Here is a 17,421-nt window from a genome sequence, read left to right on the forward strand (position 1 = left end):
AAAACATATACATTTTACATATGATAATTATTAATAAACATTTTTTAATGGTTGTCATAATTAAATCATACAAAATAATACTCAGCATTTCCCTAATGTTGGACAACTAAGACAAATAACTAATTTTTTTGGTCATTTTAACACTATAGGAAACATGTTTGTATGTCTTTTTCTGTATTGTGGGATATTTCCCCAGAATGTATTTCAATATATGCAATTTCTGCATTGGGATATAAAAATTTTATGTCTCTTGTTACATATTTTCAATTGCTTTGCAAAAATATAATTTTTAATGCAATTTGGAAATGTGTATCAAGATCCTCATAAATATTCCTGCCTTTTATTCCATTATTTCCTTAGGAAACAGAGATACATAAAATGATTTTGTATACAATGTTATTACACTATTATTTTCATTAACAACAACAACAAAAATGGCCACAATCTAAATGTCCAAAAATGAAAGAGGAGTTAAATATTATGGTAGCCAGAAAATGTAATTTATACAACCATTAAAATTCTATTTTCAAAAAAAATACATAACAGGTGAAAGGTCAAAATATAGCATATCATTAAGTCTAAACAAAAAGGTCTGAATATAGAATTATATGCATATGATTTCATATATATAAATATATAATGCTCATAGCAAAAAGGCTAAAAACACATTGAAACGTGTATAATTATTTCAACGATATTTTCAGAGGGGAAGATTACAAGTGTTCTTTCCTATATACTTTGGTATATTTATATATTCAGGATATTAATCCTTTATTATTTCAGTATCACATTTATGCACTTATGTAAAATTATACATGTATATATAAATAGAAATCAAATATAACATTTAAAACAAAAATAATTACAGAGATACTCCAATTCTTACAAAATAATTTTTCAGAGTTTATTTTTTGTGACTTTATTTTGTTTTGGATGGAGAAGTCTATCAGTTTACATGGAAACTTCTCCATTTTACAAAAAAAAAAAATCACCATGCTAGGAGTTCCTCTAACAAAGTGCCATGAAATGCTTCAGCAATAATGTGGTATCAGAAGCCCAAGTTTCCAAGTAGTTTAAATGGGTTATACAATGGTAATTTTAGACACAAGGGAAAAATTCCAACAGTTTTTCAAGAACTAAAGATTTTTATCATACTTTTATATAATTGACTTAGTGTCTTAAAGTTTCAAAAAATAGTCTTTCACAAGGAAGTAGAAACAGAATTCATACATTTGCCTGTGTTTACATTTCACCAGCCTCTTTGGGGGTTTTGTTCTAACATATAAGCACAGCCACGGGACTCAAGAACTCAGTAAACATACTTAGCCACTCAGCTCTCCATTGCCTGAAGGATAAATTCCAAACTCCCTAGTATGTCTACAAAAAGATACAAGACCCAATGAAACCTGGCCTCTACTCACCTGCGCAACCTCATCTCTGATTATCAACCTTCCCTGTTCCTGCTACTCTGCCCTACTTGCCATGGGTATGGGCATTCACTGAGTGAAAATGTACTCCATCCATTCTATGGGGGGTAATTCCTACAGGGCCACATGACTCCCCACAAGTGTCACCTCTTCCAAGAAGTCTTCTTCCTTTCCTCCTCCCCTGCAGGCTGCTACACACCCTTCCTCTGGACTGCCACAGCATTTTTGCTTTCCTCTATAATTGCACTCACACTTCATCTTGAATGGCTGTGTACATATACTAATTCCTCTTTAGAATGTCAGAGAAGGCAGAGGTTTTTTCCTGTTTTGTTCATTGCTATATGGTCAGTATCTAAAAAGTACTTAGAAGGTACTCAGTAACAGTTTGAATGCTTGTCTGATGGACTGAGAATAAATGAGTGAATGAATGAATAATTAAATGAATTCAGCAAAGAACTTGAGTATCTAAGACAAGGAGTCTGGCAAGGGGCAGAAGAAATGCCAAAAGAAAAACAGGGCAGAAAAGGTATACAGGGACTTCAAATATAAGCAGCTTGGTAAGGTAGAAGGAGCTTAGGTTCTAGTCAGACACATGACTGTATGAATTTGAGAAAATTCCTCAACCTGTATCTGTAAAATGGGATACTACACTCATTCGGTTGTTGTGAGAATTAACTAAACTATAAATATGTAAATACATACACACAGTGCTTTGCACATAGTAGGCATTCAGAAAATATTTGACTTTTGCTCTATCCCCTTATGTTACAGTATAATCTAGTTATTTTCATAACTACGAAGAGCTGATCACAAATTTCTAGGAAAAAATGTACTGGAAAAATTATTTTACTTTAATTTTATCTTTTTAATAAAAGATAAACCATGCTAGAAAGGCAAAGGGAAGATGCCCAAAGTCTTAGGTTAGACATGACCATAAGGAGATACAGGTAGCACATGCTGGAGTAATGGGCCCCAAAGAGGGATTATTCAGGGGTAAGCTTCAAAATCTCATATATTTTAATGATGGGACATAAGGCTATTCCCAGAGCAAGGAAAAACCTCTCTCTTATGGATTTCATTGCCCTTTCTATTGATGAGACAAATACATACGATATAAAATTCTGTCCTAGAGCCATTTGACTAAATGTCTGGAGGTCTAGGGCCAAAAATACATTCATTGATTTTGGGATTAGAACTTATTTATGTGCTTTCAAAAGATATTTCTGTTCACCTTGAAGCACTTATGCTTGTATTAGGCTGGATGGCTGAGGACACTGGCTCCTTGAGATCATGAGAGCAGCAAGTATAATGGTTGCCCACCAGCCTGTGCCTGGCAAGCTGACGTTCTCAGGGATGTCGAATTGAGGATTTTTTAGAGCAGACTGCTGGACCCACGAGGCTCACTCAGGGCCTCCCTGGCAGAGTAAGAAACTTCCCCGCAGCAAAAGAGATTTTTGCAAAGAAATGAGGGAAATAGTCCTGGGACTGGAGCAACTAGAATAAATATTCTTGCTGCCAGTAGCATAAACATTCTGTAAATTAGTTTAATGACAAGCACAAGTTTTTATTGCCTCCAAAAAAATTCATGGCTCCAATATCTGGTAGCGATACAATAAATGAGCATTTGAATTGTCATTGTCTTTGAATTATTAGCTTACCTACCTTTGTATTCTATTATCAGTCATGTGAGTTTTTGTCTGGGTTTTTTAGTTGTATTTTGTTTGTTTTGGACTCTGTTTGCACATGTGAATATGTGTGACAGACTGTATACAAAGATGAAGTCACTTTCCCAGAGTGCATTTTTCCTTTGGGATTTTATTTCATTGTAAATTATCAACATTACTATATTTTAATGTACTGTATTACTTAATTTAGTTAGTCAATGTATTTGGCTGATATTAACTAAAGCCAGATAAAGGACAGTGGGAATTAGAGGCAGGAAACACAGCTAAGGGAGGTGGGAATTCACCATAGCAGCTTGACTACAATTAGGTGTCTGGGGAGAAGCTGTTTTTTCAGAGGTGGGAGAGATAGAAGTGGTAACTGGAAACCAGAGAATGGAAACAAAGAGCCTTGCTGACAGGTGGATGGAGGAAGAGTGGCCAGGTATAAACACAGAGTAGGAATAACAGCAAATTGCTAGTTGGCACCTGAAGGAAGACTGCCTGGTAGGGTATGCTTTGGCCTTGGGAGAGGTGCAGATGGTAATTAGGACCTGAGGAAGTTGTTTTGAAAGAAGAAAGCTCCTCCAGCACTGCTACACTACGGGAAAATTCACATAGACACAGAATCTAAGACACGGAGAGGGATGAATGAATGGCAGGTGGGTAGACAGAGAAATGACTGTTTATAGGAATGCAGTAGCAATTTTAGGAACACCAAAGAGGCTCCTAACCAAAATTATGTTCTCTGTAGGCCTTCAGAGATATTGCCTTTAGAAATTCTTTCCTTTGAGTTGTTCAATGTGTGGTCCTTGGGTCTCTGGATCAAAATGAGATGGTTAAAAACCCATGAGGGTGAGGCCTAAGAAATCTACAGTTTAAAAAGCTCTCAGGTAAATTTTATACACACTAATGTTTGAAATGCCTGGTCTAAGGCATTGCCCCTTGTCAGGTGTAAAGCCCATGCTGACTTTATCAGATTCTTTCTTATAGACTATGGCTAAAATCCAGACAGGAAGAGAATAGGACAGGAACTATTCAGTGGTAGAGAAAGAGGGCTTTCCTCTCTCCAGGTTTCAGTGGAGGGGCTTAAGCAGTAAGAGCCTCTGGCAGTGTCCTTAGAGCTGTCATGGGGGTAAGAAGAGATTCAAATCACCATGAGTGCCCCTTACACCTTAGGGACTACCATTCTGTGCATTTTCAAGGTTTCAAGTGAAATGCTAGCTCCTTCACAATTTATGCCACATTCAATTTGTGCCACATTCAAACTCCAGAGAAGTCACCTATATTTCTGAATTTCCCTGTAGAACTTTATCTACATAGCTTTATGGACTGACTTCCTTTCTTTCCTTCCTTTCCTTCCTTCCTTCCTCCCTCCCTCCCTCTCTCTCCTTTCTTTCTCTCTCTCTCTCTTTCTCTTTCCTTCTTTCCTTCCTTGATTTTCTCTCTCTCTCTCTCTCTTCCTTTCTTTCCTTATAAGGACATATTGAGCACTTACCATGTGCCAGACACTGTTCTAGGAACTGGAGCAGAAGAGTGAACAAAAGAGACAAAAATATCTGTCATACAGAGCTCAGATTCTAGCACGGAAAATATTTAGTAAGAAAAGTAAATGCATATTAGATAAATGTCAAGGGGAAAATATAGTAGGAAATAGTAATGAGAGAAGTGTGTGTATATAAGAGGAAACTATAGTTTTAGATAGCCAGGGAAGCCTCTTTGAGAAAGTGACATTTCAATAAAGACCAGAAGGAAGCAAGGAAGTGAGTAGAGGGAATATCCAGGGAAAGTGAATTTAAGCAGAGGCAACGGCAAGATCAAAGGTCCTGAGGCCAGGGCCTGCCAGTATGTTCAAGGAGTGCCGAAGTGACTTTTGTGGCTGGAGGAGAGTAGGCAATGGAAAGAGACATGAGATGAGGTCAGATGGCTATGGGTAGATTGCATCACATAGGCCTCTGAAAGTTTGCAGATTTTAGAAAGATTTCAGATTTTAGAAAGATTTTATTTTTATGGTGGCGGAAACTATTGAAGGATTTTGAGTTGATGAGTTTCATGGTCACTATTAATTTTGACAACATCAATGGCTATTTCGTTGAGAATAATTGATGAGGGGACAAGTTTGATATAAGAAAGACTGGTTTTCAAAAGCTCTTACAATAATCCAAGGGAAAACTAAAGGTAGTTTAGATAAGTGTAGCAGCAAAGAAGGTGGTAAAAAGTGACCCAGTCTGGACATATTTTGAAGGTTTGGCAAACAGAGTATGAGAAAACAAGAGGTGGGTGAAGAAGAATTCCAAGGTTTGGGACCTGAGCAACGGGAAAAATTCTCTTGCAAAGGCTGTATGGGGAACAGCTTTTGGGGGCAGGAGATTTGAGGGACCATAAACTTATAGCCATTAGATTAAATGAGATCATCAATGTAGTGAGTATAGAAGTCCAAGAACTGAGCTCTGGCACACTTCAACACTCAGAGGTAGAGTGATCAGCTGTGCTGGTTTGTCCAGGGCTGAGGTTTCCTAGGACACAGGACTTCTGAGAAAGCTCCAAGCAAACTGAAATGATTGATCACCTGCTCAGAGGTAAGGGAGATGAATGAGAAGCCCATGCAAAGTAATTGCAGAGCCATGGGAGACATGTTGCTCTAGGAGCCAAGGAAAGAATAAGTTTCAAGCAGAAGACAGCTCTCAACTCTGTCAAATGCTGCTGATGGGGCAAGGAAGACGTGGACTAAGAATGAACCTCTAGATTTAGAAACAGAGAGGTCAAAGGGGACCTTGACAAGAGCATTTTTAGTAAAAGAAGGAAGGGACAGAATGCCTGATTTTATTTTTTTAATATTTTATTTATTTAGTTTTATTTATTTATCTATTTATTTATTTATTTATTTATTTTTATGGTGGCATTGGTTAATGAAATCCAATAAGTTTCAGCTGTACACTTTAACAGTAAGGCATATATATGTTTACACTGTGTGTTCACCTCCCATAGTTAGATTTCTGTCACCACATATTTGACCCCCTTTACCCCACTTGCCTCCCCCTTCCCCCCACCCCTTACCCTCTGGTAAGCACTAGTCTATAGTCCATGTCCATAAGTCTCTGGTTGTTTGTCCTGTTCATTTGTTGGAAAGCCCGATTTTAGTGATTCAAGACTATCTTAGTTTGCCCAGACTACTATAACAAAATACCATAGACTGTGTCACTTAAACAGCAGAAATTTATTTCTCACAATTCTGGAGACTGGAAAGTCCAAGATCAAGGTTCCAATAGATTCAGATCCTAGTGAAAGCCCTCTTCCTGGCTTATGGACAACTGTCCTCACACTCTCCTTAGTGCATGTATATGTGTAGGGTAGGGGGAGAGGGAAAGGAAAAGGGAAAGAAGGAGGAGGAGAGAGAGAACTACTGAATGTGCTTTCTCTTCTTATAAGGACACCAATCCTATCAGATTAGGACCATACTCTTAAGACCTCACTTAACCTGAATTACCTCCTAAAGATCCTATCTCTAAATACAGTCACATTGGGGGTTAGGGCTTCAACGTATGGGTTTGGAGAAGGGACACAATTTAGACCATAGCAAAGGGAGAAATTGGAAATAACAAAATATAAGCAACACTTCGATCAAAAGAAGGTTATTTGCTTTAAAGTGGTAGGGGAAAAAAAGTATGTTTGTATGGCTATGGGAATAATCCAGTAAAGAGGCTTACCTCTTTACTAGGCTTTGGGTGAGAGGGAGTAGGATCTAAGGAAAACTGGGATGGACCTGAACGAGGAGCAAAGATGGTTTATCTACTGAAACAGGAGAGAAGGCAGAATTTGTGAACACAAATACAGTTGGGTCTATAGGTGTAGTGAGTGGGCTTATCAAAATTCCCTTCTGATTACTCTATTTTCTTGGTAAATAGAAAGAAAAGGTCATCAGCTGAAAGTGAGAATGAGAGAGGAGCTGATGGCAGTTTGAAGTCAGGAAAAGGAAGGAGAGTCATCTGGGAGAATAGGAGAGTGATGGACTAAGGGAATGAAATGTAATTGCAAGGGAGCAGTAAGGACCCACTTAGTACTGAGCACCCTTTTAGAATGGAAGTCCAACACACACGCCTTAGCAGAATTTAGTATGATGCAGCCCAGGAGGGAATGTGCACAATAGATGATCGGAAAACTTGGGGTCTGGTCGGATTTTCACCATATAGCCATGTGAGTCACTTATCCTCTGTGAAGCTCCTTGGATTTTTATCTGTAATATCAGGATATTCACATCTGCACTGCCTTCCTCCGAAGAATCATAAGGTGGAACATGAAAGATATTCCCTAAAATATCAAATGCTAAACACACCAAGCTTACTAGGAGACTAGAGCAGATAAAATTAGAGCAGCGCGCGCGCACACACACACACACAAAAGAGGTGTGAGGCCCCATGGGGTCCCCAGGTCCAAATGAAGTCTTTCCAGAAAGGATGGCCTAAGGCTATTTGGAACAACAGGTGGGAGGTGATGTAAAAGCAAAAGAGAAAGAAAAGAGAGTTGAGGAGGACACACTCCGCCAACAACTACTGGCTGCTGTGGCCCAGGGCTGGCCCAGGGCTGGCCAAGGCTAGTGCAGCTGAGAACATAGCACTCCCTCAGCAGACACCCAGGGTGGGGGCTGCCACTGGCCCATATGCACTCTTTGTGTGATTTAGAAATGGGTGCCCCTTCCTCAAGAACCTTTACTTCCACTTATCGGAAAACTGTCCAGATGCACCTACTTCCTTAGAATATTTTATTGATATATGCCTAGAAAATTGTTGTAACAAATACAAAAATCTACTGTGTTATTGTGTGAATGGTGCCCCCTAGGTCTGTGTAGTATACAACACCATGCAGCAGTTCTGTCTTGGCTGATCCTCAACAATAGCCAACTCTCTTTACTGAACATCGTCTTATAAAGAATCCTTTATTCCTATATTTAAAATATCAATATATAATATGTTTACATTTTTGAGATTGAATTTGAACACTTGGTTTTTGTGACTTAGGCCTAGATTAGAAATCATTACATTACAAAATCATTAACTTAAAGGAATGATTTTACATGCACATTTGGGCAGTTGGAAATTCATGATGCATATATATCATGTGCACTGTTCTGTTAAAAATTAAGCATTTAGAGCATTAACAAGTTAGACTCATTTTAATTCAGGCCTTTTTTGTTGTTGTTGTTAGCTAAATCATAGGAATTAAAAACTGAATTTAAGGGAAACAAGTATCTCAAAACGTTGTTTAGCAAGGTCAAATGCAGTTTTCTTTTCTCACACAGATCCTGTTTCTCTTTCTTGGATAATTGCAACCTTGTGAAATAATCACTAATAATAGATACAGCTTAGTAGATTGCCTCCCTGGCACTCTGTGGAGCACTTTAAGTGTATGTTATCCTCTCAACTAACTCATGAGGTCACTATTATTAGCTCACTTTACAGATGAGAAAACTGAGGTTTGAAGAGGTAAGGTAATTTTGCCCAAAGTAAATACCAGTAAGTTTGTGGAGTCAAGATTCTAACCCACTCTCCTGGTGTCGATAGCCACTTGTCCTCTGTCACTGGTGTGTCAGTCTCCTTTGGCACTTGATAAAATGATGGATGCTTAAGAACCATTAAATACCAGATCTCTAAGTTTTAAGGGCTTAGCTTTGCACTAGAAAACATACCATTGAAGCCAAAACTCATAGATGGTATTTATCTGTGGGATCAAAGTTTGTCATTCAGTATCCTAAACATCATGTGTCCTCAGTGCAAGGCAAACCCAGCACCATAATTTGAAAAGCAACTCAGCCAATAATACTATTCCCGTATATGAGAGTCTAGTACTATCAGCAAAATATGCAAATTCCAATTTTAAGACTCAGGAAAATATTTCAGAGCTGAAATATCCACATATTTTTGGCTAAATAACTGAATGAAATTCTCTCTACGAAGCCAAAGTTCAATATTTCAATTTATTTAAAGCCCTGTCCCACCTCAACTCTCATTGCCGTATTCTTTGTGAAAGCCCCCCTAGTGGCCTAGAACAGTTAGCTTCCTTAACCAGCAAGGTAGAGAAAGATTTGGGAGTACTGCACTTCATTTTCTTTGTCTACTTTGATGGAAACTGATCTTTCAGCAAACCGTGAAGGTGAAATCAGGGGAAGGGTGTGAAATATCAGTTTTTAAATGGGACAGAGAGGTGACAAACCTGTTGACTTCTGTGACAATGAACTATAAAGAAGATCCTTGAGGCCCCTAAATCCTAGGGACTTAATGATTTAAGAGTGGGGACCAACCCTACTGACATCACAGATCCCCCTGCAGTCACAGTGCTGCTGAGACAGTCAGGAAGATGTCCCAGAGAAACGAAGACTTTAGTCAGAATATGATCAAGGTTCCTTAGTACTTCGGTTTCTGAGAGAGAGAGAAAAAAAAATCTCTACTCCTTTTAAAAAAAAATCAAATCAAAAAATAAAGCCAGGAAGTCAAGCATTATGAGTTCAGCTATTTATTTGTCTCATGGATTACTCAAGATCTCTAAATTTCTCATACTTTACTATCTGACTTATATTTCATATTACACATAAACAAGGTAACAAATCCCAAAGCAGGCTGTTGGGTGGCTTGGGCACAATAGGGTGAGAAATCATTCCCTATTACTTTATAATGATTTGATCAAAATGAATGCATTTTAACACAGTTCTCGAGGTGTCTAATGGAAGTACCTGAGATGTTAAGTTCTTCTAGATATATAGGTGTGACTATGGCCTGGTGGAGTTGGGGTATTGAGAAGTGGAGGAAGGAAGAGGTGAGTGTAAAACAAATAGGAAGCCTCTCTTTAACTTTCACCATATGTTCAGAAACTGCCTTCAATTAAAAAAAAAAAATTACCGCCCCTGCAAAAATTCACTCGCCATAGTTCCTGATCTGATTCAGCATTCTGGTTGCCTAGATACATATGTAAACAAAAGTGCCTTTCCAACTGCAGAGGAACAGCCAGATGAACCTGATGGCCTCCTTCCTGGCTCAGCCAGTGACCAAGAAAAGAAAGCAAGTACTTTTAGATATTCATATAAAAAATAGAATATTTGTTAATCCTCTTTAAAGCTTAGCATTGCTTAGAAAGTTCTAAAGAATCCAGGAAGAGTTGTTTTTCTTCTTACTGTATCCAAATTTCCTGTTGTTTTTTCTTTTTCCTGCTTTGATAAAGTGATTAATGACAGCATAAGCTGAAAAGCAAAAAGGTCTCAGTGTGTAACTACATTCCTTGGACTGACTTTTAATATGTAGGGCTAAAAATTAACAAAAAATTGATTATTTTTTATGAAGATTCAAAAGAAACTGATAAACTCAAGATACAGACGTTATGTCTAAAATAGAAAAGAATAATTGAATAGAATGCTTATTGGTACTTGTCTCATCTTACCCATTAATGAAAAATAACATTCAAAGAAGCAGTGTTTTTAGACTTTGCTTTATAATTCTCATAAAACCTGACCAACTCATTGTGATGGAAGACCACTAGAAAGCTAGCACAATATCAAACACTGATATTTTGTATCTATTGGCTGTACCACACACTAGCTGTGTGACTTTTGGCAATTACTTAAGTTCTCTGTTTCCTCTTCAATGAAGTGAGCTAATTAAGCCTATCATACAAAGAAGTAAGGTTTGAATGAGCCACTAAAGAAAGGGCTGAGCAGGTAGGAAGGACTCAGTCAATAACCATTATTATTATTATTATTATTATTATTATTATTATTATTATTACTACTACTACTACTACTACTACTACTATTATCTGATCTTGAACAAGTCCATTACTTCTCTGCTCCTCAGATTCCTCACCTATGAAAATAATCATCTTAAATTCTGTCTGTAATAAAGAAGGATTTCAATTATTTGAGGTAACCAATGTTGTCTTTTTGGTAAAGATAACGATTCTTACCTTATGGGACTGCTGGAAAAATAAAATCACATTATATACATGAAAGTATTTTATAGGCCATTAAGTTATAAAGGACCATAACATTTTAAAGTATTGTTATAAAACGTGAAAACTGACACATGTAAAGAATCCCATAATAATCGCCAAGTTGTTCGTGACTTTTTATAATATCATTCTAGCTGGAAGGAAAAGGGATAAAACAGAGCCGACTCCTATATTCAATTAGCAGAATAATAATTTGCTTTCTTAGATACACTTAAAAAATTGCATAGAAAAAAAAAAGGACATAAATATGCCACAATGTTAATGGTTTTTGCTCTAGGTAGACTTATAAGTGAAAATTTTTTCCCTGTATCTTTTATTTTTCTATATTTTTCTGAATCTTCTTCCATCATAAGGTTTAACCATTGTTACTTTAAAAGTATGTAAGTCGTACATGTGTTTTTGAGAGGATGCTATTTACGATTTTCCAAATAAGACTTAAAAATTAGTAAAATAAAGCAGATACATATCTAATTTTTTCACTCAAGAAGAAGAAGACAAAAACCCAGTAATTTCGTATCCTTGGATATAATGTTCATTATATTCTTTCATTCCACAAGTTCCTAGAAAGGGCTACTAGGCACCAAACATATAAGACCAGAAACCAGCCAGTTGAAGAAAAACAGAGATCGACTCCTACAGGCCAAGGGTCATAGTGGAGAGGAGAGAAGGAAAGAGCTGGCATTAGCAGGTGAGGAGCCCAGGGGCCAGCACTGTTCCAGGGGAAAACTGGAGTGAAAACACGAACCAGGGCAGAAAGCCAGTCACATTTTCTAGGGAGTTAGGATGGTTTTCACAACATGGATACCTGGGCACCCAGTGGATCAGTATATTCCTTCTCTGGGGGAAAACTGGGCTTCAGAGCATCGGACCCACTGCAGACCCCCACTCAGCAGTGAGAAGAGAGGGTCTAAAGCACTATCATGGCAGCTCACGGGCTCCATCCTGAGCAGCCTTGAATCTGTTTTGTTGTCCACTGCCAAGGGGGCCAGGTCACAAGAGCCTGATTATTGCCAAGTGTTATTAGCTTAAATAATCATTGATTTATCTTTTATTTTTAAGTTTTATTGGAGGAGAAAGATTTCTAATTAAGTTCCTTAGGCCTTAAAATAAGAAGTAGTTGTTGCTTAGGCATTTGCAAAAGAAATGATTTCTGTATGTGGGTCTTAACATATTCTGCTCACCATTATAGAATAACATAAACCAAGAAAAAATATCCTAGGAACATATTTTAAGTTTTAAAATGAGGTGGAATACCACTCATTCTCTCCCTATTGAATCCAGTTCAGTGATGGGCTATTAAAATAAGGATAAAAATGTGTCCTCTTTTTAAACTTAAAAATAAAAGAACATTAGAGTTGAAAACAGTTTCAGCATATGCAAAACAGTGAGTACATTTGGTATCCTCTTTACTCCTAGAAATGCTGCAAAATTATGAACTTTCATGCAAACAGAACTTTCTTGTGGTACCATGTTGTTGAATTAATTCAGTGTTCATATGGCCAGCTATGTTTAATGCTAATAAGTTATGTATAAAACTGTGCTCTGTACTTTCTCATTGACTATAATTATCTGACATCCATCTTTCTTAGAAAACAAAATAACCTGCATAGACTTGTTTTCTAGTCTTTGGCTTTGTTTGTGAAAATTTTCTGACTCCCCTCAGAATTCAGCATGTCAGAAATAATTCACTTTGTGAATTTCTTTCATAACTCGGCCAATGGATATTTCATTTAAAAAATTATCTGTGAAAAACCTATGGCTTTGACCTTTCCAAAAAGTTTTTCCTGACTGTGATACCAAATCTATGAAATGCAACTCTCTAGTTATCTTTCCAGAACTTGGTTTTAGTTTTAGTCTCTAGTAATAATAAAGGGGTGTATGCAAAATTAACTGGCTTTATTGTAATCTGTATTATATATTTGGTAAAATTAAAACATTGATATAAGGATAAGATAGGATTTCTCTACAAAGAAGCTTATGATACATTTTAAACCCATGACCTTTGTTTTAGATGACAGTATCTCCAGCCAAAATGTCAACCAAGAATTCTACAGATCTAGTTGAATATGTTGACAAGTAAGTCTGTAAATTACAACTAATTTTAACTATTTCCTGTGTTTAATGATTCAATTAGAGATTAAAGTGCCTGAATGAAATCTTTGAGTTCATCTAAACTAGTCCTCTGCTTTGGAAAGAGACTGCATTAAACCATCTCAAAAAGATGAACCTTTCTATCCTATTCCCTTCTGATGGACAGAGCAAGCCGATTCTACTGGCATCCCCTTTAAATAACCTCCATAGGTTCCTGAAGACTTATGAATAAAGTAATACAACATAGGCAATGAATGGCATACAGCAAGATCTGATATAGTTAACCATGACTTTCAAAATCAACCAAATAACTCTGTTTATATTTCATGAAAAAAAGTCAGGAAAATTTGAAATATATTAAATTAGCCGTCAGAAAATTTTGATTCAGCTGTTTACAGTGCCTCACCTGGAGTTCATCCAGGGAAGGTTAATAGAAGAAGGACAACTCTGGAGACTTGGAAATAGAACATATTAATGATACATGTGCAATGTCCAAAAGGTTCTAGAATTCCAGTTTGAAAAGGCAGGATCACAGAGGCAATGCATATTACTTTGAGTTGTTTTCTATTCCACCTGTTGAAGGAGGATTAGGTCTTATGCACCTATTAATGTTTTCAGGACACTTGGGATTTAGTCTCAGTCCTTCCACAATTTACTGTATGACCTCAATCAGTCCCATAATATCTCTGGGCTTCAGTTCTTTCATTTGCCAAATGAAGAGGTTAGAAAAGAAGCTCTCTAGGGCCTATTTAACTTTAAAATAATTCTGATCCTAAAATATGCATCATGACCACCGAGGAAAAATCACCCAACAAAAGAAAAGTGAAGAGATAAATCTAAATACTGAATTTTCCTTTTTTAAAAGTATATTTTATAATGAATATAAAAAATTTTAATTTACTGATTTTAGTGCAATATGTTCAGTTCACAATTTCCCTTTTCCTTATTGAACTGGACTTAATACATTCTAAATCATTCAACCACAGAATTTCAGCCCTTCTTTTCACGCTGCCCATAGCTTGTATTTGCTTATGTGAAAAATTTAGAGAAAATGGAACCAAACAAGGGGCAGGGTTTTTTTTTAATTATTTAAAAATGACATTTGGATAGATGACATTTTTTCTGAGTTAAGGGCAATGAATGTGGTATGTACAAAAATAACGATCATAAATGGATATATTAGCTCAGCTTGCCATGCAAGGAGAAAGGAACACTAATTTCCATCCAACTCTTCATATGACGCATGGAAAACAAAAACCATTCTTCTGATCTGTCAAATTCTGCTATGAATCTAAGTGGATTTCTTTAGCCCAGGCTGGTGACCTACATCCCAGGAAATGAGGGAACAAATTTCTGGAAGATGGCAACAGACTTAAAAAGAAAAAGGAAAATTTTGCCATTTCTCAGATGCCAGAGCAACTGAAATTAAGAGAAAGGGTGAGAAATAGTCTAAATTCAAAGCAAAAACATAACGAAGATTATCTGGCCCCAACATTCATTTCTACATTGATCACTCCCACATCTCTTCTCTTGCTAAGCTGTATAACTAGAACTTTCTATGTACCACCTGAGATGGTTAGTTTTTGTTTGGTCTCTCCCCACTAATCTCCCAGAACAGGCTGCAAGCTCCCTAAAGGCAGGGACTCTGAAGCCTCATGTTTTTGATACCCCACCAGCAGGCTACCACGGTACACTGAATGTGGATTGTTGACAGATTTAATGGAGGGGAATGGTGGGACTTTGATTCTTTAGGGCTCTGCTTAAAATGGTAGACTTCTGAGTAGCTGAATAACTGGAAAAGCAAAATGGCACTCTAGCATTTCAATCATCAGTGCAGATATTCTGAGTGGACTTATTGAATCCAATAAAATAAACATAAAAAACAATCAGGTGTAAAATAACTTCATCCTTCAAGTCATAGTACTCATTGAGTGGCAACGAATTTATTGATATGCAAACAGAGTACTTATACAAGTAAAAGTCATTATTGACTCATTAAACTGCCTCAATATATGTTATATATCCCAGAGGTTCTGCCTTATATATCTATGTGGGTATATATATGTAGGTAATACTAAAAGCAAATAATAACAACTGAAAATCCAGCAACCAAAGAGGTAATGCCTATCCTATGAACAAGTTTTGGCTAGAGGTACACACATTAAAAAGATAGGCAGACAGAGTGTCTACGGGGCCTTTCTCAGCCTCAGGCAGTTGGAGCAACACTCACATTATTAGTACTTGTTACTTGCAGCAACACTCACACATTATTAGTACTTGTTTCTTGCTAGGTCATATTAATAATCCATGGGGCAGGGGAAGAAGGAATGCTTGCAATCATTTATTAGACAATTATGGTGACACTATATTAAATGCAGTAAATAATTCTGATTTCCATATGTTCATTGATTCACAATGAGCAGACATCCACTGATTTTATAAGTGTACCTAGTGTTCATTTAAGCAGAAAGCACCAAAGTCTGTTTTGTTTTTCTTCTTTTTCTTCTGCTGGTAGAAGGAGCACTTCCTGGAGGCCAGGCACCTCAGGTCTACTCTTGAATCTGCCTCTAATCAGCTATGTGACCATGAGAAAAAGAAAAAGTCTTTTCTATGGGCAATCTCTGCCTCCTCTATAAAATGGGGCTGGGTTGTAAGTGATGGGTGATGAATAGCCTGACTGCTAAGGGCTCACTGTTCAAATTAAGACCCAGATTTTATTTCTAGGATGTGGATTAGAAGGATGCCTCTACATGCTATTTCTCAACTCTGCCCACAATTTCTCATAAATTTTCCCTTATGTAATAAAATGGCTAAGGTTTAAAAACATACATTATTCCCCCATGCGAATTAATTTTGAATGGAAAACAAATTCTGCCCATAAATCGCTGTTTTTTCCCATTGACACTCCTTAAAAAAATGAATCAAATAATTGGTAAGGTCCCTTCTACCTCTAAGATCCTTTGGTCTTCAAAAATTGATTATTACCATTTATTCACTTAACAAATATTTATTGAGTATCTACTACATGCCAGGCATTATGCTAGGCATTTGTAGAGCCTTTGGTCAACAAAACAGAAAAAGACCCCTGCCTGCATAGAGCTTCTGTTCTATCAGGAGGAAAGGACATGCATTGTCAGACAGCCCGACAAGTGTAGGTCTCAATGAGAAGTTGGCATGTGAATAAAGACCAGATGAAGGAGTTTGCCATGTGGACGACTCAAAAAAGAGAAAAGTTTTTAAGGCAGGAACATTCCTGTGGTGTGGCAGAAACAGAAAAGGGGCAAAGATGACTGGAATAAAAAGGGAAGTATAAATTTGAACAATGATGCTTAACTGGATCAGGAAAATGAGTTGTTGTCGGGGCAAGGCTATAGACAATACATATTTCAGGAATTCTCCCAGTAGTACATTTTGGGAAAATGAGAGTCTGGCTGTCAGCCAAAGAATGCTATTTAAAATTTGGATACATAAAACTATCAGTAAGTCAAATGGGCAAAATAATAAATGATTAATGATTTCTCTTTGTGATAGAATACGGCATTCAAGGTCTAGAAATTATTCATCTTCAAGGTTTTTTTTCTTAGTATCATGGCAGATATTTTATTTTACCATGATGTATTGCTTTTGTTGCTACGCAATGAAGACAGATATTTCACATTACAGTACACGAGAAAGGAAGACAGAATGCTGTTGGTTGAGCTTTCTATGGGCTAAGTCATGTTAGGTTGAAGATCTTCCAGGTTTTATTTTGCAATATCATATCCATCTTTGAGGGCAACTAGCTCCCAGGTGAGAGAGCTCAAAATAGTCTGCACAGATATGAAGAAAGTGATACATGGCGCACTCTGGGTTGTTAGAATACTTTTTATTACCCGGCAGACACTCTTCTACCCTCAACAGTTCCCTGGCACCACTGACCATTTTGATTGTCACAGCCTCCAGCTCTTATTCCGTGTTAATCATCTCATTCAATCCTCAAGATCACCCTAAGAGGTGGATAGTGTCACTCTTAAAGATGAAGACACTGGGATGCAGAGGAGTGAAATATTTGCTCAAAGTCACATAATGTTCTGACAGAACCAAGATTATAACCCAGAAATGTATGTCTATGTTACTTCAAAGCCTATTTACTTAAGCACCCCTCTATCCACACTTTTCTGCCAGCTATCCTTTCAATGCACACACACAGCCTGGGACATCTTCACCTCTAGCCTCTCTCCTGCAGCATGGAAGATGTGATGCAACCATGG

The 17,421-nt window shown here is 37.2% G+C and overlaps 1 protein-coding gene across 1 annotated transcript in view; it reads left to right on the forward strand.

The window, feature by feature from the left end:
- FAM81B (family with sequence similarity 81 member B) overlaps positions 1-17,421 on the forward strand; it is a 65,418-nt gene that overhangs the window by 7,750 nt on the left and 40,247 nt on the right. Inside the window, 3 exon segments of the mRNA XM_015590342.1 lie at positions 9,491-9,589; positions 10,038-10,137; positions 13,092-13,156. Coding sequence (XP_015445828.1) covers positions 9,491-9,589; positions 10,038-10,137; positions 13,092-13,156 — 264 coding nt within the window.

The sequence above is a fragment of the Pteropus alecto genome, unplaced genomic scaffold (assembly GCF_000325575.1).
Source record: "Pteropus alecto unplaced genomic scaffold, ASM32557v1 scaffold20, whole genome shotgun sequence".
Lineage (NCBI taxonomy): Eukaryota > Metazoa > Chordata > Mammalia > Chiroptera > Pteropodidae > Pteropus > Pteropus alecto.